At 37.6% G+C, this 27,902-nt stretch overlaps 1 protein-coding gene across 1 annotated transcript in view; it reads right to left on the bottom strand.

The window, feature by feature from the left end:
• schip1 (schwannomin interacting protein 1) overlaps positions 1 to 27,902 on the bottom strand; it is a 261,358-nt gene that overhangs the window by 155,870 nt on the left and 77,586 nt on the right. The window contains exons 6-8 of the mRNA XM_077540614.1: positions 25,803 to 25,843; positions 24,558 to 24,629; positions 24,132 to 24,267 (exon numbers count right to left, since the gene is read on the bottom strand). Of these exons, the coding sequence (XP_077396740.1) occupies positions 24,132 to 24,267; positions 24,558 to 24,629; positions 25,803 to 25,843 (249 nt within the window). The remainder of the gene's footprint in view (positions 1 to 24,131; positions 24,268 to 24,557; positions 24,630 to 25,802; positions 25,844 to 27,902) is intronic.

Genomic DNA, 27,902 nt, shown 5'->3' with positions numbered 1-27,902 from the left:
CTATTTATATACTCATCCAAACTAAGCACAACAACTACTTTGGTCAAATGTCCGTGAAAGCCCAATGATGCACGTGTAAAAGTGCATCTATTTTAGGCAAGATTTTAAAATTGCCGACCAATTTTCAAACTGTGAGAGACCACATGCGTGATGAGAAAAAAAAAAGTCACAGTAGTAGCAGTTTCGACAACATGTGTAGTGCGCACACGGCGCAATCAACACATCGCACACAAACCAGTTTCATTCAGGAATGGCGGGAATTCTCGCAAAACCTCTCGAGATTAAACGTGACTTCAGAGTAAATAAACATGGAGCGCCAGTCACGATACTCGATAGATTGTCCTTATTATTGTCGGGAGAGGTGATTCAGGGCTAAAATCAGGCTAATTTTACTGCCGCGTGTACCTGGCTTACCATAACCCACAACAACAATTTGACTAATCGACTGAGGAAAACCCACAAAACCGTCTCAGAACCCGCGCCATCCTTGAAAATGTTCTATTTCATCAGATTTCGGCATGTTTCATTGTAATTTCATTGAAAAGAGATACACTGCTGCCATCTCCTGGCCATAGTGAGTGAGTGTTTTTGATTCCACAACCCATTGACCAGGCAGCGCCGCACTTAGATGTTGCACTGCCCAAGCTAAGAAAAAAAATATAGTTGACGTCATTTAACGTTTATGGCGACATACATTGTGATTTTACTAATCGTTATTAAACGTTTTTGGCAGTCAAAGAGTTAAATGGCCAAGCTTTATTTGTCCCCGCCTTCAACATGAAGTAAAAATTTGGTGATCGTTTCCAGATTTTAACATAAAAAAAAAGGCGGTGCAAGGGCCTTGACATCACTACTTGCAGCTCCGATTATTACCGTTACCAGGATAACATTGTTCACAAGCAATTCGAACCTTTTGGAGTTTTGCTCAAAGACACATTGGTATGTCTCGGAAACCACTGACCTTGTGAGCCATGCAGCCATTTTCACTACTCTGTTGGTAGATATTGAATGATTTTTTTTTCCCCCTTATGGAAAGAAAGTAATTATCTACACTCGGTGCCCTTGAGCGCTGGAGGGACAGGCACGTAGAGTCATGCACGCGTTGGCAAACAGAGAGGCTGACAAGGACAGACAGGGAGGAAAGTGTCTCCTCGCCGTGGTTCCCCCATGCGGGTGTCCATCAGACCGAATGACACATGAGCGCTTGAGCTCGTTGTGTGTCTTGGATGCAATCTTAATGACGGAAGCCGGGTTGCCGGGGGACCTCCGACATTCAAACATATGCGCGGGGGCGATCAGGCTTGTATGCTTTCACGTGGATTGATGTTAATGAACAGTTTCATTTCTCAACTTTGCCATTTTCACTTTGGTTGAAAAGAGCAGTGATAAAATATAAATGCAGTCGGTTAACTCGTGTGATCTCTGACATACACAGGCATCAACTCATTGACTGGCAGCCATTTTGACTGAAGCAACCCCCTTCACTCCCAGCTGTTTTACTGGATTTTGACTGATTTTGCAAGGCCCACAGAATATTGGGTTCTATTGCAAAAAACAAACAAACATGGAAACTATCAAAATAAAGATTAGAGTCTCTTTTTCATCTGGAAAAAAAAGTATATTTCTATCTGTTTCTGTTTCGCAGCAATTAGCATTAGAATATAGCTAAGATTCATCATTATTCACAGTCCTGGTGAAAACACTGGCAAAAAGAGCTTGTTGCAACATGGCCCTGGTTGATCTCTTATATTTTGCTGCCACCTGCTTGAAACTAACATTTCATCAACCCTTCTTTGCAGTTGAGAGGGCGGCATCAAAGCCTTCCGTATGCTCTAGCATAAAAAACAAAACAAAACATAAAAACGTATAACTACGTCTTTGGGACTCTTAAGACATTTAAAATAGAACGTATTTATACGTTTTTGGGAGCAAATGAGTTAATATCGGCGTCGTGTGGCCATATAAGTAGCTTCATTATGCACACCAGCAGCTGACATGTCACACATACATACATACATGCAGAAAACAATTTTCGCAACACAACAATTTGGTGAGAAGCAGGCTCAAAAAGTGCGGTCCACCCCCACCTCAGTATGCTAAGCACCTCCCATCTGTTCGTCACTCTCCATGAACCAGGAAGTATTCTGCTAACTAACAAACAGATGGGCCAACTGATAGGATGCTACACTACTGTTTTCATTGCTCTTATAGTTGTTTTATTAGTTTTACTGTACAGCAGTATAGCATTGCTACTCTCGCTTTACATCTGTACAGTCGATGCCATAATAGTCTTGTGCGCCCGCGGTGTGTGCTTTTCAAACCGTACGTACACAAGGCCACGCGGGAGTCCGACGAGCAGCCCACTTGTCGTCTTTGACCGAGCTGCTACTCTGGAGGACGATAAAAAATGAAGAAGAAAAAGTTATCTGTCTGCCAGCAAAAAATAGAAGAGGCCTAAAAATGAGACTTGTACAGATTTATTTGACAAACGACTAAAGCTATCCATTACAGGGATGTACGTTTAAACTTTTTGTGTGTCAGGGAATGAAACTGGAGTAAAAATCATCCATTCGCAATGACTTTACATAATTGTCCCTGCGAGTGAGATATTCAGTTTTATTCATTTACAAGTACTGTCAAATCCTTATTTTGAGATGAACCTGAGAACGTAAATGTAATTGCAATGACTCACAGCGGCAACATTTTCCCCTTTGCATTCATTTTTCTGCAAGCTTCACTACTTTGAAATAGTGGGCTCATTAATGTAACGACCTAAATAAAGCAGCACAGTGTCATGCTTCATTAGCACACAAGTAGCCGTCTGAAGAGTGCACTATAGTACGTTAAAAATAGTGGCTGGCTGACCTAACTGATATTCAAACCAAAATCTCAAAACTGTGCAGCAGAAAGGATAATCACTACAACATCGTTCTGCCGGCCACGAGTACGTTGGAGGAGTAAGTGTTGTCTGCCTGTCAACACAAAGTTAGTTTAGTTCACTAAAACTAAGGAAAAAACTGAAACTAATATTTCAAAAAAACAAATTCGTTAACGAAATAAAATAAAACCGAAAATGCTTTTTAAAAAATGAAAACTAACTGAAATTACATTTTACGTTTACAAAACTAACTAAAGCTATAATTACTGCAAAAATGTCCTTCGTTTTCGTCTTTGGTAATTAATTTAATGCATGAGCCTCTGGAGATGATTTTAAATGCGGTTTTTAGTAGATTTATTTTGATATTAATAAGGACGATTGAAAATGTGTCACACAAAAGTGACGTCATCTAGCAACAGCCAATAGAAATGCACCTTCAGATGACGTCGCTCCCATTCTGTTTTTTAAATATTGCGCACAAGTAATACACATTTTAAAAAAAAACTAAAACTAATACTGAAACTAACTAAAACTAAACAAAAAAAAAAGCAGTTATTAGATAACTAAAACTAATAAAAACTAATAAAACCACCCTGAAAATGAATTAAAACAATTTAAAAAGAAAAAAAAAACTTAACTAACTGAAATGAAAAAATCCAAAACTATAATAACCCTGCTGTCAACACAAAGTTAGTTTGTGCGGACCTCACAGACACAATTATTTTCTGTCTGTAGTCATAAGGATTAAAACTTTTATCTGCTTTCAAAAAAAAAAAAAAGAGAGAGAACCCAATTCATTTTTTGCTGTCAAAATGACAATACAAACAAGATTGCTTTTCTTCGGTTGAGGAGCTAATATAAAATAAGTCCTCCGTCCCTCGATTACATTTTTCTGCTTCAGAAAAGCTTTGTCTGTTTTATTTGATCATTTCCAAATTTTCCTCCAGACCCTGATCGCTTCACGTGAACGTCCCGGGGAGTCTTTACGACTTTTTCGAGAAGAGCTTATTACCAAGCAGACATGACGAGTTAAGTCAAGTGAAGATAAAAAAAAAAGGAAAGCGATCATGTACATGTCAACAGCATATAAATCAATCACTCTGTGTCATCTTTACACGCCTCCTCTAAATAAATTTGTTCCTATCAGGGATTACTGGAAAAGCAGCAGGATAAATGATGATCGGAGGCACAAATTCCCCTGCAATAAAGAAGCATGGAAACTTCACCTCCCCTGCTGAGTGAGGAAATGGCTCGGACCGAGTTTGCGCAACAGCTTGGAAAGGCAGCGGAGCCGCTAAGAACAATTTGATTTGTCCTCATTAGGAGGCGGGGAACATCCTGGACTGGTCGTCCAGTCAATCTGATCAGTTTAAGGCATCTCCAACTCGAGCCGAGCATGTTTAATATGGTACAAACGTGAATATGAGTACGTGTTGTGGTTGGTAGGACATGTCGAACGTTGTGTTTTGCCATCGTGAGAAAAGATGATGCAGTTCAAGGAGTGAATGGTGAATGCCATGAAAAAAAAAATTAAAAAAAAAAAGAAAGAAAGAAAAGCCACAAGCGAGTCATAGGTGCACATGGCCCGTTTCTTAGTTGTATCTCTGTAAATAAGTACCGTATTTTCTGCACTATAAGGCGCACCACATTATAAGGCGCACCTTCAATGAATGACATATTTTAAAACTTTTTCCATATAAAGTCGCTAAAGTAGAGGCTGGGGTTACATTATGCATCCATTAGATGGTGCTGCGCTAAAGGGAATTTCAACAATTGGGATTTTCTTCTCTTTTGATTGTTGTTGTTTTCTGTTTTATTTCTGCTGTTCATCTGTTTATATGTTCAAATAAATGTACAAATGAAAAATGAAAAAATGAAAAAACAGTCAGATAGGTCAGTCAAACATTATTAACTCATTCACTCCCAAAAACGTATTTATATGTTTTTTCCCCGTTTGTTTGTTTTTTGTTTTTTTAAATGCTAGAGCATAAAGAAGGCTTTGATGCAGCCTCAGACCTGAAAAGTTCGCTTAAAGCAATGGTAGTTATTACAAAAAAAACGGCCAGCAGGTGGCAACAGAGTATAAGAGAGCAGCACGGGCCATGTTGCAACAAGCTCTTTTTCCCAGTGTTCTTTGCTTTGCTATTCTATTGCTAATTTCTGCAAAACATAAACAGATAAAAATATACCTTTTTTGTCCTGATGAAAGAAGAGACTAATCTTTCTTTTGCTAGGTTCCATGTTTTTATAGCAATAGAAGACAATATCCTGTGGACATTGCAAAATCAGTCAAAAAACAATAAAACAGTAAAAACGCCTGGGAGTGAATGGGTTAATAGATTACAAACCAGCTTTCTGACAACTCCATTCACTCCCAAAATGAATAAACAGCTGTCTTATTATTAGTATTAGCTAGCGATCCAAGATGGCGGGATCTTCTGCGCATGCGCGTCACCGATCGTGCAGGGTCACCGATAGCGTCTTGACAGCGAGACCTGTTGCGGCTCAATATTGATCCATACATAAGGCGCACCGGATTATAAGGCGCATGGTCAGCTTGTGAAAAAATTGAAGGCTTTTAGGTGCGCCTTATAGTGCGGAAAATACGGTAAATGAATAAATAAATACATAAATAAATAAATAAATAGCCATCAAAAGTCCTTCTTTGGTCTAGTTTTTGTTGTTTTACAGTTTGGGGTATCACAGAAGCTATATATATATATATATATATATATATATATATATATATATATATATATATATATATATATATACATACATATATATGAACATAAAAACACAAAGAAACACAGGCCAAGCCAAAACATACTAAACAAAGCGTACATAAACACAATTGCAATAAAATATATCTTGATATAGGGTTTTTTCCATGTTGATTTGATTTGATTTGATTTGGTGCCTGAGAACAACTTTGATTAGCAACAAGGGCAAAAATCAATTTACAACAAACCACATCGACTCATACCTCATCCTCATACGAAAGCCCTTGATAAAAGCTTTCCACATTTGTCATTATTTTTGTCAATAGGTCCTCATCCCATTCAAAACATGACCAAATCTTTCTTTCCCTTCGCATTGAAGTCACAAGGTGTTTGCCATAAAGTGAACATGAGATGTATTTGGGAGTTAAAAAAAGAAAAAAGAAAAAAAGAAACATCAAAAAAGAGAAGCGGGAGGCGAGCGGGATATAAAAGATCCTCGCAGAAATAACAGCGCAGCGCATCCCTGAGGGAAGCGCTTCTTTGCATCTTTCACTGCACTTAAAAGCAGATTACCTTGGAGGGAGGGAGGAGCGTCTCATAAATCTTTCCTCCTCTTCCTTCCCCTCCCATGACATGTCCACAGGGACTCTTAAATCAATGCGCTTCATTGAGGTCAAGGACGATGTCGTCGTCCGTCTTGACCTGTTTGTTCACACGTGCAGCAACACTTCCGGCTCAGCATGCTAAAGATGAAACTTTTTTCCTTCATCCAATTACTCAATACAAGAAAGAAAGAAAAAAAAAAGTCTTCATTTACCCCGCCTCTCTCTTTAAAAAAAAAAAAAAAAAGACAAATCAGATGGGATCGTCTCGAGCTCACCTGCAACCCTAATGAGGACACGAATGATAGAAAACGGATGAATGGATTGGATACAAATGAAAATGCGTCCGGATTTTATGAACCTTGATGAGAATAAGCAAATGAGGCGAGTAAGGCGACAGCGACAGATAATAGCGTCATTCCTCAAGCAGTCTGAGAAGACGCCGGGTCCCAATTTGTGGCCCTGCTGCATTGGCCACCTCAGACAAATAAACGCGTCCCCTCAAACGGCAAACTGGAACTGTTTTTTTTTTTTTTTTTTTGCTGTACAGTGGCGCCTTGAGATACGAGTTGAATTTGTTCAGTGGTCCCATATGTCCAACATCACTATTGATTACAATTGTGGTCATATTTTGGCCTTCTTCTGCAAGTTCTCAGTATGTTAACGTGCAGTGTTACACCGCCGCAAATTACAACAAACATTGTTCAATAAAAAATTATATATATATATTCTTTTTTTTTGAGAGACAGTATTGTTCATTTGGTTGTCTTATTGCTCTCTCTCTCTTTTTGTGTCTGTGTGTGTGCGTGCGTGTGAGTTTGGTGCTCATTGATTCACCTGAAACCTGTTTAAAAAAAAAAAAAATCCCATACCCTTTGCCTTAACCGAATACGTCAGAGTCCCATCATTCGTGAACTTCTCAAGAGACCAGAGGAAGGATCAGAGAAAAGAAAGATGAAACAAAGTGAAATCCAGCACCGACCAAGACACCACCTGCCACCCACAGGGTTACAAAACCAGAATCTTTCACCAACCCCAGAAACGTTTATATTCCAACAAATTACGGAGACCCCAAGAGACCAGAGAAAAGACTAAAGAAAGGAAAGAAGGATAGATTAAGCAGAGTGAGAGCCACAAAAAACAGCTTCCACTGATTCAAAAATCTCTTCTATTCCTTTAATTCAGGGTTGTCAAACATACGGCCCGCGGGCCATGACCGGCCCGTCAGGAAATTCAATTTTGGCCCGTGAGAACTGGATACAAAGCGCAGTTATTGTTGTTATTGCTAATTTTGTCTACGGGGTGCACTCTGATGCCGACTTAAATAGCATTCTGAAATTTGGCTGTTACTCGGGATTGACAAAATAAATAAATAAATAATGATGCACTCATTTAATCTGCGATAAAATGATCATAAATGGGAATAGCAACAACAACAAATGTCAATATTCAAAACTTATTGCCATAGACTGGTCCCGCCCACTTGACATCAAATTTGGATGAAAGTGGGCCCTGAATTCAAATGAGTTTGAGTCCGATGAGTCCAATGACGACTTTCACCAAGTATAATTTTACATGTTACCTTTTGAACAAAAGATGTATTTACCGTCGATTGTCTCTCTGGTTTAATAAATGAAATTCTGCGTGGTACATGTCTGGCTGCTGCTCACTTTGATTCCCATCAGACCGCCGTGTGCCGTCGCATCTAAGCGGATGATGAACTCCGTGACAGACAAATGAAGACATGATTGGAGCCACCTCGTTTTGTTCACAGCACGACTCTATAATCTCTGTTGCTCTTATTTAATGAAATACAAAAAAAAAAGAGCTCAATTCACTCATTCCCTACAGAAAGGTGTCCAGTACCTTGGACGGCAGGCCAGATAGCGCGTAACAAATTAAAGGTGCCCATTGAAGTGACAGTGTCAGTATTACAAACGCAGCTGGCATATTCATATTTAAACAGTAGGAGGGGGAAGAGAAGAAAATGCTCCTCTTGGTGATAAATGGAGTTGGAATATGAAGTGAAGACAGCCATGCTACTTCTCAGATGTAATTAAGAGACATAAATACTGGAAGATCTACAGCCACCACGATGGATTCCATGAAGCTATGTCGAAATAAATCTCATGATGCCATGAGTCACCAGTGCAGGGGGATAATATTGACACAAATCATGTATTCAGCAAAAAAAATTATATATATATATATATATATCATGCTGACAGGCAAGTGGCCGCTTAGTAGGGATGTAACGATAAGCGCAATATCGTGATATTGTGATATTAAAACTGCCACAATATCGTCGTCGTCATGTTCACGATATTTAAATGCAACACATCTGTTAAAAATGTCAGCTTGATTTCCATTTGTGCAGTTCCAGCACCCTCTGGTGGCTATTTTTTTTTTTGTGTAATTTAATTTTTATTAGGGATGTTTTGGCCCTTCTATGTTGAAAATCTACACTAATTGTCAGATGAAGGGGAACGTAATGTGCCTGTGAAGCAAGTCAATATGTGGAGGAACTCAATGTTTGCATGCATTAACAACATAACATAATAATAATAACGTAATAATAATAATAAAACATAATAATATAACATTGATGTTATGTACAAAAGCAAAATATTCTGCTTTTTTAGTATGAGCTCATTTTTTTTACAATATTGTGACCTTTTTAAAATATCGCCAACCTCCACACAATATCGTGCTAATTATCGTATTGTGAGTTTCATTTCGTGATAATATCGTATTATATATCGTTACATCTCTACTGCATAGAAAAGAGCGTTGTTATGCAACAAGTATTGATGGAGTTTAACCGTCTCAAAATAATGTTTAAAGCCCATCAGAAATTTTTTAACAGTTAATCTAAAAAATGTTTAAAAAATAAAAGGGAAAGTGAGAATAAATTAAGAGGAAGAGATATTTTGTCCAAAACAAAATATAAGAACAAAACAAAAAAAGAACGATGTATTTCAACTCAAGGTGTCATCTTATGGAACAATCTGGATTGTAAAACAAAATCCTCTCAGTCTATCTGGATTTTTAAAAAACGTGACAAAAGCTCAATTGCTGGAAAATTGAATTCAAAATTTGAAATATTTGTGCTAATTGATGAATCTGTCTCGAGGAGAACGCTTCCTTGTTCTACTTAAACTACTGCCACCTGAAAAAAATCAATATGTTTGGCACGGCAAGGCAAATGACTTGAATATTTCATCAGATCGCTCATCAGATCAGTTCTTTACGATATATCGCCAGCCGCTTCCTGATCCAAGTCGGGGTAATATTGCCAAGCGTATACCGCTGGCAGCTTTTAAATATTGCAGAGCGCCTGTACAGAGCGAACAGAGTGTTCCGGGAGCGAAGAAACATGTCTTGTTGGAAAGGGAATTAGATCATCCAGCGGTAAGTCAAAGCCGGCGCGGCCAGGCGTGCATACGGCAAGCGCAGTCCGGCGAGTTCTTTACACGTTCGGGAAGCACACGGGCTAAAGCTAATGTTCATGCGTACAAACGTCACAGCTAAATATGACAAATATGTGGATGCTTGCCCTTGGCACTCTTTAATATTCCTCCCAAGCACTGCTTCATGTATTATAAATGTTCATGATGTGCCCGTGCAAGAAGTGACTTCCTCCAAAATATATTGCATCGTCGTTGAGTAGCCCTGATTTTAAATGATCATTATTATCAAAATCATATTTCACCGTGACACTACTGTATTCACATTTGCACAGTTTAACTTAGCGACTCCAGATAGCACCAACAGTATTTAGTAGGATTTAAAAGGAAACATAACACTATGTTTTTGGGGTGAAGTCAACATATTTTTTTTTTATTTAAATTAAATAAATAAAAAATAATAAGAAGAAAATACATTTTAATTAAATACATGACCAATTAAAAAAATCTTAACGGTAGAAACAAATAATTAAATAAATAAATCCATCTATCCATCCATTTTCTGAACCGCTTACTCCTCACAAGGGTCGCGGGGGGTGCTGGAGCCTATCTCAGCTGGCTATGGGCAGTAGGCAGGGTACACCCTGAACTGGTCGCCAGCCAATCGCAGGGCACATAAATAAATAAATCAATAAATAAATAAATGAAGCAATTTATTAGTACAATTTTCTTGGTGGATTTATGGCCCATTTAGTTTCAAATAACGTTATTGACAAAAACTACCAATACAGAAAATGCATCTTTAACTGTTTGACCACCAAAAACGTTTAATGACGTATGCTAAAATCCTAATGATTGCCGCCATAAACGTTAATTGACGTCAACTACATTGTTTTTTTTATATATAAATATGGGCAGTGCAACGTCTTGTGGAGCGCTGCTTGGGCAAAGGATTTGTGAAATCAAAAACAGCCACGAACTATGGCAGCATTGTCTCAAGGTGTATGAAATTACAATGAAACATGCCGGAATCTGATGAAAAAGAACGTTTTCAAGGATGACACGAATGATCAAAGCCTTTGTCACATGAAATCTAATTCACAGAGCGTTGGTTGATCTCCTTTGCTCTGCTGCCACCTGCTGGCCGTTTGTGTAATAACTACCATTTCTGCAAACGCTCTTTGCAGTTGAGAGGCTGCATCAAAGATTTCTGTATGCTCTAGCATAAAAAAACAAAAACAAAAACAACAACGTATAAATACGTCTTTGGGACATTTAGAACATAAAAAAACGTATTTATACGTTATTGGGAGCAAATGAGTGAAATATGTTACAAAATTTACAATCTATATACTTTTAAATTATGTAAATGCATGAATTATTAAACACGGTGTACTGTATATATTCAGTTTTTCTTTTTTTTTTTTTTTTTTTTGGTAGAAGAGCACAGCTTTTCCCATTCACAGAAGCACTTGTCAGAACGCTCGTAATGACTCACTATAAAATAAGTACATACTGCACAGTCATATAAATAATACAGGAACATATTGTGACGGATTTAAGATATATTTACTGTGCCTGAGACACGCGGGTCATTTTCTCAAGGCAGCCAATAAACAGCAGCTTGACAGCTGTCTGCTGCGGAGAGGGGACAAAATCAGCCGATGAAATATTTAAGCACGCTGAGGGGCCAAGCAGCTTGGGCACACATAATGCAAAGCGCCCCTGCACCTTCTCCAGCAAATCAACTATTCATCAAGTACCATCATGAAAGATGGTGATGATAATCATGGTTAATGAATGAATAAAAGTGACCTTGCATGGGTTATAAATATAGATATATTTTTTAATTTGTATGTATTCAATATTTTAGACATATTTTTTTACACGTTTTGAATGAATAAACAGTAAGCAGTCTGAGAAAATTATTTTTTCACAACACTAATTACTTTGTATTTGAATAAAGCACAACCATGCAAACACACCCATCCAGACATCAATAGTTTTACAATTTACAAACAAAACATTTAATATTATATGAGGATAAATCACTAAATAAAAGGTATGTTTATTTTATATTGAGAATTTTCAGTTTGAGGATTAAAACAATAAATTAAATAGGCCCCTCAAACCAGAACAAAAAAAGTTTAAATAGTACTATAAATATTGTATCAAGTAAAAAATAAAGAAATAAAATCAAAAATCTCAGTGATCAACAATTGTAAAAAAAAAATCGCAAATATATATTGATGGACACAATGAATTAATAATTCAAAAAATAGGACAGAAAGGAAGATCCAATCCAATCAAATGTAAAAAAAAAAAAAAAAAGTTTATTCACAAATATACCGTATGCACACTGGAAAACATGTCGTCCACATGGGGGCAGTATAAGACAGATAGACAGAAACTTATGCAGTACTGTATATGTGTACAGTGCAGAGCTCAGCTCTTTGCAGAGGATAAAGAATATATGACTGTGATTACTAGTATACCGGTGCCGGCGTGGGCTCAGTGGTACAATGGTCGTCTTGCAAACCCAGAGGTTGTGGGTTCGATCCTCGGCCGTTACGAACATGTCGACGTTTCCTTAAGTAAGATACTAAAGCCCATTTGCTATATTGATTATCGAAATGTGTCAAATACCATTTGCTTAAAGACTTATATGTGTTTCTTTATGCATTGTTGCATTTTTTTTTTGGCTAGTTTTTTGGCTAATTGTATGTTAGCATTAGCATTAAGCTAGCATAATAAAGGCTAAATGACTTTTTTTTTTTTTTTTTTTTAATACACAACGTATAATTGTCATCGTTTCATGTTAAGTTTGCCATTCAAAATGTTTTTGTCACCGTTATGGTCACCTCTCAAGAGGTGCTGACACTTTCTTCATGAAAGTCACAGTATGCTGAACGCAAAAAGAGATCTCAGGTGTGGGGGGGAAAAAAAAAAAAAAAAAAAAAAAAAAAAAAGACTCTTTGGGCCCTCCCCGTTTGCACCTATGAATATCCCAAACAGAATGTGTGCCAAGGGGCCCATTGGCAACGTCTTTGATGTTCAGTCGAGAAGGGGAAGTCAGCGCTTGCAGCATCTATCTATATATATATTCACATATAAGCATTTATGAAGCTCCCCAAGTAATTATCCCGGTTTGAACTGTGCAAACTTGAAATGCTGTGATTAAAAAAAGGTTGCCAGCGCTCACAGCCTCACTGGCAGAGAAATATGAAGGTCAAAAGAAGAGTAGTTTCTCCAAACACCGTACGTGGTCAGTTTTTTTGGATTGCCCTTGTTGTTTTGAGATGTGTCGTCGAGGGAGGGGAACCAGAGAATGATTTTTTTTCTTTTTCTTTTTGTCTGAGTGTAAAAACCAACATCAGAAAGTGAGCCTGAAACGAATCTCCTGTTGAAAGATGCTCAAAAATACTGGTCAAGCTGATTTTAGTTGCAGCTTTTTGGGAATTCAAAGGAAGGAGAGCGGTAGTGTTAATTTCGTCAACGAAAACTAAATCATTTACACACATTTTTCACCGGACTAAAACTGTTGCTTAAACCGATGCCATTTGGGTTTAAGTCGTGACGTCCTGGTCAGCAGCCACCGTAGCACATCAGGAAGCAGCTTCATCATGAGCTCGTTTGTTTGATGCCAGTTTCCAGCATTCTTTAATTGCCACTAACTAATGATGGGCTAATGACGGAGTGAAGCCAAAGATAAACAGGGAGCGAGACGAGCCAGTTGAGCCGATTTGAGCATCTGGTGAAGATATTGCGGGCATACAGGGAGCAAAGCATAAACACATCTTAGTTGGCGTCGACGCGCAATTGGGGAACGCCAACGTGAAGGAAGTGACACATGGTTTGGAAGCGGGTGTGTAGGTGGAAGGAACGGCGGCAGACGCTGAGACTGAGATAGCCATCACCGATCAGCAGGCGACCAAAAAAACAGCCGCTGAAAATCAATAGCGTTCGTGCTGTGACACAGAAAGACCTTGTAAAGTGAGTTAAGGGATGCTTTGGAAGAAAGGTTGTAAAGACTTAGAGATATGACATGAAACTGTTTTTCACCATTTCACTTTTCCTAAAATGGCGCCCAGTGCAACACTATCACCCCTTCCACATTATATTGTTACCCATTCACAACTGCAAGTTACTTAGTTAATATTACCAAACCCAGTTAGACAAATACAGCAATTAGTTACTAGCTAGCTTAGCTTGCTATGCTTACACCACGAAATATATCTTCCCTGGATGTCACCATGCTCACTTATTGTCTAGATTTGGTCATGTGACGCTCACAGGCTGAGCCCTTTTTTTATTTGACTTCCCATTTAAAGGTTTATAGTACCACGACATAGATGCTAACTAGCATTAGCATTACGATAGCGGACTGAAATGCTTCGCGAGATGTAGCAGTTTTAAATACACAAAGCAGCATCGCAGTTGACATAAATCCATGAAATTTGAACAAGATGAACCAAATTACACTGAAAAGGATATAAACAGACTCAAGCTAGCTAGGAGCCATCTACAAAACTATCTTTTAGACAACATTCAAATCAAAACTTGCTATTTCCCTCTCTTATTAGCAACCGCCTTGAAAGGCACGTTTGTGGGGCTCGTGGGATGCAGCAGTCGAGGTGACGACGAGGACATGCGGTATAGCGGCCTAATGAGGCGGGACAGAGCTTTGAATAAAATAAACTCTTTCAAAATAAAAATAAAAATGGAGGATAAGGTTAGCATCCCACAAGAGGTCCATGTTTACCTCCAGATAACACCTTATCTTAATTCAGTGGAATGACAATACAGTACAGTTTCTTATATTGATGGACTTCTTTTTTTTTTTTTTTAATCAGCTCCCTCATCATTTTCTACACAGCGACATCATTATGGAGACGGATTTTCCGGGCAAGGGAGTTCGACAAGTAGAAGAGAATTGAAAGCAGGATGGAGAAAAAGAGGAAAGCTCTTCTCCATCTTTTCATTAATCACAAATCAGTTTATTTCTCTCTGGAGAGCCCCATCACTCAGTCTCTCTCTCTCTCTCTCTCTCTCTCTCTCCCTCCCTCCCTCCCCCGTCCTCTTCCTCGAGGAAATCCTCCACTCTTTAAATGCCAAACCAATAAAGCAAGAAACCAAAAAAAATACATATCTCTTCTCCCTAGTTCACCATTTTAATACAAATCACAGCTTAGAAGGTCACAAGTGGCGGAGCACTCTCTCTGGCATGCACGCACATACAAATATATATTATATATACGCAACAGTCACTTTGCACTGGGCTTGAATAAGCCGCCGGATTGAATAAGAAGGAGCGAATGAAGTGAGACTGAGTCAGCTGTCGCTCATGACAGGAAAAACTCCGAGAGGAGGCAGGCAGTCATTTTCGAAAGAAGATTCGATTTATTCCAAGAGGAACATGTTGCTTGTTGTTGTTACTTTTGTGCCTTTTTGGCACACAGATATAATATAGTCTTCTGATTTCACGCACACCTGACGCAATCGGTTGTATTCAGCAATACACATAAGCGGATATAAAAAGTCTACACACCCCTGTTCAAAGGCCAGGTTTTTGGAACATGACACATCATTTTCCACCATTAATGTGACCTATAAACAAGATGACAAATAAATAAATACATAAAAAACAACATGGGTATTGAAGTTGCATAAGTGTGCACACCCTCTTATAACTGGCAGATGGCTCATGTTAAATAGGGTTTGTCTCTGTGTGCCCTGTAATTGGCTGGCATCGGTCGATAATTTTCAATGATTATCGGCAGATTTCTTTATTATATGTTTCATCTGTTTGATGTCAAATTGGTTGATAATTTCCAATAATTATCGGCAGATTACATTATTATTTGGTTTGTCTGTATGATGTCAAATTGGTTGATATTTTTCCAATAATTATCGGTGGATTACATTATTATCTGGTTTGTATGTATGATGTCAAATTGGTCGATAATTTCCAAAAATTATCGGCGGATTTCTTTATTATCTGTTTTCGTCTGTTTGATGTCAAATTGGTCGATAATTGCCGATAATTATCGACCACCGATATTATCATGCGTCCCTACGATAAACATATTGTTAAATGATTATCATGCCTCTTTAACAGTGTCAATCAAAACTGTACTTTATAATCTTGCATTTGGATCAGAATATACAGGTGTACCTAATGTTGTAGCCACATGATGCGCATGGAGGACATCTTGTTTATCTGACCCATCACGATACCGAAAAAACGTCAAGGCATGCCAACTATAAAGTCTCTTTTATTTAAAAAAAAAAAAAAAAAAAAAATCAGACTTACTTATCACTTAAATTGCAGCCAAGAATAATAATCATAAAAAAATCGGAGTTTGAGCAAACAAGACCTCACATAAAACCTACAACTCAGACAGTTTTTGCGCAATGTGGCCAATATTGCCTTGATTAACTGTGCGAGACCCCAATCAATAGATCTCAGACCTGGGATGAATTTTTATGGCATCAATCTGCTGCTTTTTATGTCCACACTCTCCCAAATTAGAAATAATGCTCAATTATGGCCTTGTTGGCGAGTGACTGCAGGATGAGCGGGAGAATGGGCCGCCGCTGTGTGCGTGCGCGTGCGTGTACAATCCAAGCGAGGGCTTCGCATTGGCCAGTCTGACGTCACCCAGAAACGCGTTCAGATTTCATTGGAGAAGCCCGGAATCCAAAAGGCTTGAGGAGAAAAGGATGAAAGAGAAATTTGCGGCCTTTTATAGTCGGCAAAATGATGATAAAAGCGTATTCTCTTTGAAAGCGGCACCCCGTCGTGGTGCTGAGCTTGGAGAAAAAGGATTCGACGGCAAAGCCTGAAACACTTCGTTTGACCACATTGTCGAAAAGAACCAACGTGAATTGGTCCCATTCGGAGCGATTGTGTTCTGATAGTGTCTGTTAAAACAAGGGACCAGAGAGGGATGACAATCCTTTTTGCTGTGCAGGTTTCCTGGACTTGGAATCCTCCCTGTTGCCAGCTACTCTTCACAAAAGCAGAACAGTGACCCCCAGTGGATCTCGTTGGGTATTACAACGTGAGAAAAACTGCCATCCATCCATTTTTTTTTTTTTTAAATACCGTCTGAGGGTCCTCAGAATGAGCAGGACACTGTCCCAGCAAGCACAGAGAACATGCAAACGCCACACAAATCCCAAACCTCAGAACTGAGAGCCAGATGTGCTGCTTGTGAAATTGAAAAAGGGGAAAACCAAAATGAAATCATGTTCAATGGTCTGTCTTGATTAGGGGCTGATTTTTTTTAAAAGGCAAAAAAAATAAAAATAAATAAATAAATACTGATTACTGATTATTGATTTAATTGGCCAATTAATTTTAAAAATGACATTAACGATAATGCATAAAATACACCCCAGCCAGAGCTCCCTCTCTCACTCAGTGCTGTATATGGTAAGTCCAAATAATTCTTTTTCCACTTCAAATGTACATCAGTTAATAACAGGTAAAGGTGCAACAATAAATCCATAAATTGACAACTAATCAATTCACCAATAAAGAGATAATTATTTTTGATGTTTGATAGTCATTTAATCATTTAGACTTTGTTCAATTAAAAATTGTCCGAATGGAAATTGTTATTTTTCTGATTCATCGATTACAGTAATTGAAGAAAATAAAAATCAACAGCGTCATTAATCATATTATTTATTTATTTATTTATTTATTTATTTTAACTTTGTTGTGATAGTTGAAAATGTAAAAAATAAATAAATAAAATAAAAATAAAAATAAACTCTGGGATGATAGTAGAAAATGTAAATAAAAAAGTTTAATTTTTTTAACTGATATGATAGTTGAAAATGTAAAAAAAAGAAAATAAACATTTTTTTTAAACTCTGGTTTGATAGTTGAAAATGTAAAAAACAAAACAAAAAAACAACAACTCTGGTATGAGAGTTGAAAATGTTACCAGAGTTTAAAAAAAATGTTTGTTTTTTTTAACTCTGGTATGGTTAAAAAAAAAAAAAAAAAGATCTCATTTATACAGCAGTTAACTTATTCTTACACCGTTATGACTTTCAATGTTATGACGAGTTCAAAATGTTAAAATGTGACCTAAAATCTTGCATGTTGAATTGAGGAAATTCTGATACCGATACAATCATTCATAATTGTTATTATTATTGGCTGATACCGTTTCTGATCACATGGGTAAGCTATGAACATTTTTCATTTCGAGCTGCTCAGTAATTATTTTTACGCAACAGATTGTGTTAAACCTTACGTGTTACGCCATCTTGAAAGAGTCCCTCCATGTTGAACTTGTCATTTTGATGTCAGGTGAGCATCTGAATTGTCCTTCAATTAGATCTCATCTAAGACATTAGAGAGTAGCTCGGGTGAAGGCGAGCTCCATGAGCGCCACACAAAAGTCATTCTGCGAGCTAATGCCAATGTCGGTGCGGCGGGTTATGTTCACAAGAGGCTCCAAAATTGTGCTGCTTTTCCGTCAATAACACTCACGCCGGCGTGTCAACGCAGTCTCCCGCCTGTCCTGTGCAGGACGCTAACATCTGGCACAACTTTACATCTATAGGTGAGAGATTACGACAGGAGGGATTACGTCCATTAAAAGCTGGTATAGGAAGCGGCCCCGATGGCTCTCCTGGGGAATAATAAAGCGGCAGAAAAGCATGTGTCGGCTGTCTCGTCAATCAATTTGCAGCAAGAAAAAAAAAAAAAGATTAAACGTGTGAGTCTCCACCTCCGCGAGGCTTCCGTAAAGTAATTGAAGAGAATCCCTAAGTCGTCCGCCCATTGTGTGTGGGATTACTGTCACCGGATCGTAAAAAGCATCGCACCTTCGCCTCCCTGGTGAAGGGAGGTGAGAATTCATTTCCAGAGGCGTGCAAGTTGTATGTGAAATTTACATAATTAGCAAATGTCATCAACGTGGAAAGGAAACCGGCTGAGGAATGTGCAAGCTTACTCATCGCTTGGCAGGTGGCAGTGGAGTGATTATAGCGTGTACACTCACTGGTACACCTGCATACAGGTACCGTATTTTCCGCACTATAAAGGCGCACTAAAAGCCTTCAATTTTTTCAAAAGCTGACCATGCGCCTTATAATCCAGTGCGCCTTATATATGGATCAATATTGAGCCGCAACAGGTCTCGCTGTCAAGACGCCATCGGTGACCCTGCACGATCGGTGACGCGCATGCGCAGAAGATCCCGCCATCTTGGATCGCTAGCTAACACTAATACTTTAGCTCAGAGAAAATAACAAAACAGCTGTTTATTCATTTTGGGAGTGAATGGAGTTGCCAGAAAGCTGGTTTGTAATCTATTAATAAAGTTTGACTGACCTATCTGACTGTTTCGTTGACATCCCCTTTAGCGCAGCACCATCTAATGGATGCATAACTTAACCGCAGCCTTTACTGTAGTGCCTTATATATGGAAAAAGTTTTAAAATATGTCATTCAGTGAAGGTGCGCCTTATAATGCGGTGCGCCTTATAGTGCGGAAAATACGGTAATTTAATGAGATTCAGTTCAGGTATTATTTTCGATGCTGAAATGTCCAGTTGTATGTTAGCTTCTTCAAGAAAACAAATAAATAAATACATTTAACAAAAAGTCGGGAAAAGCTTACCAGAGTATCCGGAATTCAGCTTATAGTCCGGAAATTACGGTATATGCCGTCCTTCGATCGTATTGCACCCGTATCGAGAGACGTATGAAATCGTCTTTTATCGTCAAAAACCTAAACTGAAATCCAACCGAATCCAACCGACTCTACTACTACTTACTTGAACCGTCTATAACTCGTATCACTACTCTTATATCGAGATCCGTATCAAATTGCCGTTTATTGGAGAGATGCACACCCCTAATATATATAAATATAGATAAAATATTGTGAAATGAACGTTTTGAAAAAGTAATATTTTGGATACAGCCGTGGTAAGATTAATGTCACTTATACATAATCTGCAGTTGCAAACATCTGTATTGATTTCGTGAGGTTATTTTGCACAACAATCAAAAATCAACACGCACAGCCATCAATATCACTACCAAGACTGCATCTATGCATTTATCACATCTTCCAATCGGCCCATAGATACAAAGGTGCGTAAAGCGGCGGCACCGCAGCGCTAAGCTAGCAAGATGGCGAGCGGCCCGTCGTCCACCTGCCAGCCAAGGTGACACGACGGGCTTAATGTACAGTAAATACAACAGAGGTGAGGCTGAGGGCTCAAGTCATTCATACGGTGATAATGCCGAGCCTTTTGTATAATAACCATTCTGCACAATGTGTGACCTTTACTGCATCCCTCCATCCACAGCAACGACGGCTTGCGCAGTGAGCACAAAAAAAAGGAAGCTTGAGAATGCTGAGAGAAAACCCAGTCTGGCCAACCGTCTGAATTCAACCACATGCAACAAAGCTTTGTGTACGGACCGAGGTTATTTCAGTGAACTAAAACTAACAAAAAAAAACTAAAATTAAAATTCCAAAAACTATTTTGTTAACGAAATAAAATGTAAACGAAAATGCTTTCAAAAAAAATGAAAACGAACTGAAAATAAATTTTATGTTTACAAAACTAACTAAACAAAGAGGAAGAGGACATTCAATAAACAAAATAAAGAAGTGGACAATAAAATAAAAGGCCTGAAAATGAAAAGTAAATGAAAGTTTACTGTCAAACACAAAATAAAGACAATTACGTTATGTATTTCAAACAACCAAAGAGCTTTGACTAAGTCAAATTAGCTTAATGCTTAAAAAATAATAATAAATAAAAAAATAGGGCTGCAACTAACAATTATTTTAGTAATTAATTATTCTGTTGATTATTTGTAATGGTGATTCGATAACACGTGGTTGGCCGTCATCCCTCTCAGTGTGGATGAACCTGGGTGCCTTTCCTCACAGGGTTCTTCTGTGCCCCGCCATGTTGTGGTTTGGATAATATTTACTGTTGAAAAGCTGAAAATCCCAGCATTTGAACAATAAAAAAAAAAGGTATCTAACCGATTCATTGGTTATCACAAATAATTATTGATTAATCGGTTAATCATTGCACCTCTACTAACGAAGTTAAACACAACAGGGATGCTAACGATACCACCGATTTCTCTGTGTTATAACCCTTTGAGTCACAGAAAACAGAGAAATAAGTTAGCAACCTGTGACCGTCTGTGCATATCCATATGTCTGTATTATACTGCCACCAAGTGGCCATTGGAAGAAGCTGCACTGTCACAATGAATGATGCACAAACTCTTTCGCTATGTTCTGGGTCAAACTGACTCATTGTTAAAAAAAAATAAAAATAAAATAAAATACAATTAAAGTAATTTCTTCTACTTGGTTTATTAAATATATTCATTGACAATGGTTCATTTTACATATTTTGAATGAAATGGTATGTAATATAAGGTGTAAATCATATTTATTGTTGTTGTTTTTTGGGGGGTTTTAATTGCGCCCATCCTGGGTCAAAATGATCCAGTAACATTTGAGTGTGTTGAATTACATAAGTTGCTACTGTATTAAAATAAAAGCACATAGAAATGTTGCAGCATCATAACTAAGTGCAATTGTAATATGGGTATAGATATAACACCAAATAGTCACTGTGAAGTTATAACAGAATACATGACTAAAAATCAAGAATTAAAGGTCTATAATGTTAAAATGTTGTTACACTATATAACGCAACAGCAAATAAATCAGGCTAAGAGTGATCAAAATTTAAATGCACTCAGCACAAAAGTTTTTGATGGCACCATGACCCCCTCTGGCGGCCAACATCCGCTCCTACAAGACAATTCAGCACCACGCAAGCGGACAGCTCCCCTCCCGGAAATGCCACAGAACGAGTTGAAAGTGTAGTAAAGACGACATCATCCTTATGTTGACATGTTTGTGTTCACACACCTTGTATGCGTGTATGTGTGTGGAAGTGACTGCCATGTGTGCGTGGGTTGACGGCGCCGGTACAATATTATGAAACAATAAAACCCCCCCGGCAGCTGATTCATAACAGAGTATAAAACCGCCACCGTTTTGTTAGGTTGCCGCTTAAATGAAAGCAATTCGTTTCTGTTCACGTTGCTATGTGGAGCGCCGGGATCGATAATAAAGAGAGACGTCGAACTGTACGGCGTCGCCATGGCGACGAGCCAGCCTCTGAAGCGCGTCAGCTCTGTGGCGTGAGTTAAGTCTTGTCCCCCCCCCCCCCCCAAGATGCTACTTGTTAGCGCGTTCCTGGTGTTTCCCATTGCGTTAGCATTAGTCTCGTGGAAATAAGGAGAAACTATGCGGTTGCTCTAAACATGTTTGTTTTTTTAGTCTTTTCTTTTTTATTCTTTTCTGGAAAAAATACTTCACAATTAGTCAAACTGTTGAGTTAAATTTCATGCCGCCATGCACACCACACTCTTAAAATTTTTGCTCTCAAATCGAAGCACAAAATTGCCGCGAATCAAAAGTTCTTGGAATTACTAAAATAAATAATAAAAGCTCAATTTCTTGGCAAAAGTTCAGTTTAACTCATTCACTGCCAATCCAATTAAAACAATCTTTGACGTCTATAGTCGTCAATGGCAGCGAATGAGTTAAAGACAAAAAAAATAAAAGAATGGGCCTCATTGTTCCAATATTTCTGGATGGGACTGTATTATAATCACCTCACCACCACAATAAATACACACATCCATTATGTCAACAGGTCACACTTACTGAGATAAGCATTTTTCCAGCCGTCTCGCAGGGATCCCAAGCGGCACGTACGCAACACTCGCCAACATCGGACGACGACATCATCATGCGTGAGAGCGAGCGAGTGCACACGCTCTCATTTCACACTCAAGTCTGCGCACTCGTCCACCTGACCTCCTTTTATCCACTCGATCCAAATCTAATCGTCCTCCTCAGCTTTTTTCTTTCGTGACACAACAGACAAGTGTCGCCTTAAGTGGGGGGGGGACATATGTGAGAGTTAACCCGCCTGTTGACCGCCGTCGCGGAGATTTAAGTGAGGAGTGAACAACGCACATTTTTAGGCGGCGTGCAATTATAATGAACAGAACGGACTCAGCGGGGAAAATCCAGAGGATTTACTGTGGGCCGGTTAAAAGAAGCGAGGGAAAGTGTGCTGAATGGCAAAGCCTGCTCAAGTTATTCCACTATATTCGAGTGTGTGTGCGTGCTTGTGTGTTTGTGTGTGTCTGCACATTGAAGGAATTATCTGAAATATATACTGCCACCTTCTGGGCAGGAAGTACAGCACACAGGCCAACTGTCCATCGTCTTTGCACCAGGTAAGCACAAATAAAATAAAAATGTTCACCATCACATCCATCAGCAATAAAATAAAAATATTCACCATCAGCAATGATCCCCTTGATGAATTTCAAGTCTCACTCCAAATTCAAGATTCAGTCCGACAGTCAAACTCAAGCACTTGACAAAAACTTTTAAAAGCATCGATATTCACGCTTTTCCAGCATAGTTCATATTCATTCCACTATGTGCATGAGCTTATGTACTTAACATAATAATAATAATAATAATAATAATAATAATAATAATAATAATAATAATAATAATAGTTTCTGGTAACTTTGCTTTTCCCAGCAGAATTGATTTAAGTCACGATTATCTAAAAGTCAACTATTTGTTATTTATTTATTATTACATAATTTTAAATAAATTATGTTATTTAATTATCTGGTATTGATCTGTTTATCTACTGTATGAATTTTTCTAAATAGCATTATTAAATATTACAGTATGCCATTGGTGCGTTTACAAATACACCTCAAAATACATTTGTATCATTTTATAATGTATTAGAATATTATATAATACTTTTATAATTTTTAGTATGTTACTGATTATTTAATTTTATTGTCTAGTGAATTTTTAATTGCAAACATTCCCAAAAACTACAAATCTAAAGAAGTAAAATATATTTTTATTATCACGTTATGTTGTAGAGGATTCTAATATTTCACTTATATAGCATTATTGATTTTTAATTTTAATAATGTTATTATTGTTATTGTTATGATGATGATTATTATTCTATTATTAATTATATATTTTATTTATTTAAAACATATTTTTTTTCTTTAATATTAGATTGTTTAATTTAAAAAAATTTTGAACACAAAAAATTGAAAAAACTACTCTTTTCTTTCAATTATTTTCTTTTTTTTAATTAAAAACAACCAACAAGGACACTCAGCACGTGAATGTTAGTTATCATTACCGTCATTATTATCATTATTATTATTACTGTAGTAGTTTCAAATGGTGTGATTGATGTTCATTCTATGTTTGGCTTCATCAACCAAGATTCCTACTCAGTCATTATTTGATGTGAACTAAACAGCAACAATTTGCAACTTTTGACCGATAAAGCCCGACAAAAACAAGCATCTTCAAGAGTTCCAGCAGCATCTGCGGCGCTAACTTTTTCTCACCAAATGCGACGACGCACGACTTACCGGGGTGCTGCCGTCGGAGAGGGTGGCCATGCTGATGGACATGCTCATCTTGTCCGACGAAGACAGGGAAGACGGGGAGGGGCTCCTCTTGTCCGCTTCCTGTCTCTGGAGGAAGTCACGCCAGGCGCGCTGGATGCTACGCATACACACAAACACACATAAGAACAAGTACCTATTGAAAACTGCAAACTAAATCCACATCTCCACCTATTCGTGTCACATTACTACCTAGGCCTACAAAAGTTTTCTTTTTTATCTCTCACAAAATCATCCATCAAGTTGTCAGCTTTATGTCGTCTGGCCTTGAGTAAATCACAGCAAGAACGTTTTAAGCGAGGGTTGTAAAGTAGGTTTTTTTTTGTTTTGTTTTTTTCCTCCCCCAGCAGCAGCAGCAGCGGTGGTGGAAGAGATTTAAGACAAACTCACATCAAAACTTTCGTCTCAAAGGGCGGCACGTTCATGTTGATGTTGTCGTCCTGATTCACCATCAGGTCCTCACTAGGTGAGAAGGAAGAGGACACAAGTGTGTAAATCATTAGAGAACTGGAGGACATTCTCTCCCACCCCTCCCCACCAAAGTTATTTCAGTTAAGTACAACTAACGAAAAACTAAAATTCAAAAATAATGTTGTTAAACACAATGTGCCAAAATATTTTGTGATTATATTGCAGCCTCCTTTTTTCCTTTTTTTTTTTTTTTTTTTTTTTTTTTTTTAAGGCAAATGTTGCTTAAAAATCCATCAATTTTGGTTACATCTCATCTTAAGTCATTGACTGCCATTGACGGAAAAAGACGTCAAATAATGCATTTTTGCTGGGCTGGCAGTGAATGTGTTAATGGAATAAAATAAAAACGAAAATGCTTTTTAAAAAATGACAACAAACTGAAACTACATTTTCTGTTTACAAAACTAACTATAATGATAGCAAAAATGTCCTTCATTTTAGTCTTTGGTCATTAATTTAATGCATGAGCCTTTGGGGATGATTTTAAATGTGATTTTAAGTTGATTTATTTTTTATATTAACCGGAATAAGGACGTTTGAAAGTGTGTTACACAGAAGTGATGTCATCTAGCAGCAGCCAATAGAAAAGCACCTTCAGATGACGTCGCTGCCATGCTGTTTTTTAAATAATGTGCACAAGTAATACATATTTTTTTTTAAACTAAAACTAATACTGAAACTAACTAAACCTAAACTAAAACTAAGTTTTTATTAATGAACTAAAACTAATAAAAACTTACAGAACCACCTTGAAAACTAATTAAAACTAACTAATTTAAAAAACAAAACTCAAAACGAAATAAAATTAAAAATTCCAACAAAACTATAATAACTGCTCCTCACCCAACATGAATCTTGAAATACTCCAAAATGCAAAAATATGCATTTTCTATGTATGTAATAAGGCATCAAACTCAAAACGTGTGACGATATTTTTTAAAAAAAAAGAAAAGATAACTAAACGGTGCCTTCAATTAAATATAGGTTGGTAAGGATTTATAAATCACTGTATTCTGTTTTTATTTTTCAACAATGTTGGTGCCTAAATGGTCCTCCACTAGAATGAGCAATGTATGAACAGTAATCCACAAGAGATGGTTTCATCCTATCTGGACAAAATGGGCTTTTAAAGTTGTGTGCGATTATTGCTGTCTTAGTACTCACGTCTGCAGTTGGAAGCTACTCTGGAGGCTCTTGAGCTGCTCCTGTGTGACACACAAAGAGGGACAGGCATAACTAGCTGATAGCATACAAAGTTTGCTTTGGTGTGTTGTGATCAGTGCTTTTTGTTATATAGTTATCATACATTTGCTGCAATGAAGAAATGCTTCTGCTTAACTTATTGACTGCCATTGACGGAAAAAGACGTCAAATAATGCATTTTTGCTGGGCTGGCAGTGAATGTGTTAAACACAATGTGCCAATATATTTTGTGATTATATTGCAGCATCCTTTTTTCCTTTTTTCTTTTTTTAAAGGCAAATTATGCTTAAAAATCCGTCAATTTTGGTTACATCTCATTTTACCTCATTGACTGCCATTGACGGAAAAAGACGTCAAATAATGCATTTTTGCTGGGCTGGCAGTGAATGTGTTAAAGACACTTTAATGTCTCTATTTGTCATTTTGTCTTGCAAAGCAGACTGGAGTAGATCATAACAATGTTGCGCATATCTGTAAATTGAAGCAGAAATCATTTGTCAATCAAATTATTTTGAATCGAAAATCGCTTGAATAGAGAATCGGAAATCGATTCTGAATCTAATCGTAGAGCCAAAAAATCATAATCGAATCGTGAGACAGTCAAAGATTCCCAGCCCTACGACGATTGTCAAAAAACAAAACAAAACAAAAAAATTGCTCATGAAAATCCTTTAGATATGATAATCAGGCCTTTTGCTGATTTTCACCACAAGGCGGAGAAAATACTCAAATTTACCCTGATTGGTGGTATGTCTGCTTATTAACCCACAATTGTAGCAACTGGAGATTGGTTTAAAAAAAAAAAAAAAACTTTGCCAAGACAACTTCGAACTGCTTCCACTTCCTCGCCTGCTTCTTGCTCCCTGCCTTCGATCCACCCTCGTGGCCCATCCCCTCCCATTCAGCTCCCTCCTTAATGAGGACAAGGCTGCCTCTACATAATTGAGCAGACTAATTCAATTACAAGGGAGCAACAAAGTTTAAGTGGAGCAGTTCTTCCTTGACGAGCCAAAGGGGGTTGAGGCGAGGCCGCCAGACGCGCGGCTCGAGTGCGCCGCTGCCCCTGTAGCATCATGCGCCATTACTGTACAAAAGCCAAGATGTGCTGTGGCTATCAGATGAACCCATAAAGTCGGACTGTGTAGCTCACAATTGCCAAATGGAGCTGGAGTGCTTAATTGGTATTTAATGCATTATTGAGATCATAATTGGCCTCTTAACTGATCAGTACAGTACATATTGTAATCATGTGGGTCACCTGCACAATCTAATATGCAGTTAATAGTGCTTGCTTTTGACAGGCATGAGCTGCATTTTTCATTTTCATTCTTGGCTTTGTGCTGTACTTTATTGGGTTTAAGTCTAATTAAAGAAGAGGTGTTGATAATATTTATGTACCTTCCAGGTCCTCGTTTGATCTAGGTATTTTTTTTTTTATGTGTATGACTTGTGTGCAATATTTAAATCTGAAGGTGCTTTTCTATTGGCTGCTGCCAGATGACGTCACTTCTGTGTGACACCCATTTTCAATCGTCCTTATTCCGGTTAATATCAAAATCAATCTACTTAAAATCACATTTAAAATCATCCCCAAAGGCTTTTGCATTAAATTAATAACCAAAGACTAAAATGAAGGACAGTTTAGTTAGTTTTGTAAACATAAAGTTTAGTTTGCGTTTTTTAAAAAGCATTTTCGTTTTTATTTTATTTCGTTAACAAAATTGTTTTTTTGAATTTTAGTTAGTTTTAGTTAAATAAAATAATCTTGTTAGGTATGCATACATATTTGATTTTTTAATTTTTTATTTTTATTACTTTATCACATACTGTATATCAAGTTTGTAGATGCTAGAATCTGACAAGATTCTAATTAATCCCATATGGAGAAGAAATATGAAATATTTCACTCTGTGCAGTGACTCCAGATATACTGTATAAGTTTTATTTTTTTTCAATTGGACTGCTGATAAATTATGTTTTCCGTATGTATTCTAATATATTGAGATGCATGGCGCAGGGCAAACTACAACAACAACAATGAACATATTGTTACTAGAGCTG

This window comes from Festucalex cinctus, chromosome 13 (genome assembly GCF_051991245.1).
Source record: "Festucalex cinctus isolate MCC-2025b chromosome 13, RoL_Fcin_1.0, whole genome shotgun sequence".
Taxonomy (NCBI): Eukaryota; Metazoa; Chordata; class Actinopteri; order Syngnathiformes; family Syngnathidae; genus Festucalex; species Festucalex cinctus.
Note: the sequence above shows the minus strand (reverse complement) of the source record. Positions and strands in the feature narration are given on the sequence as shown.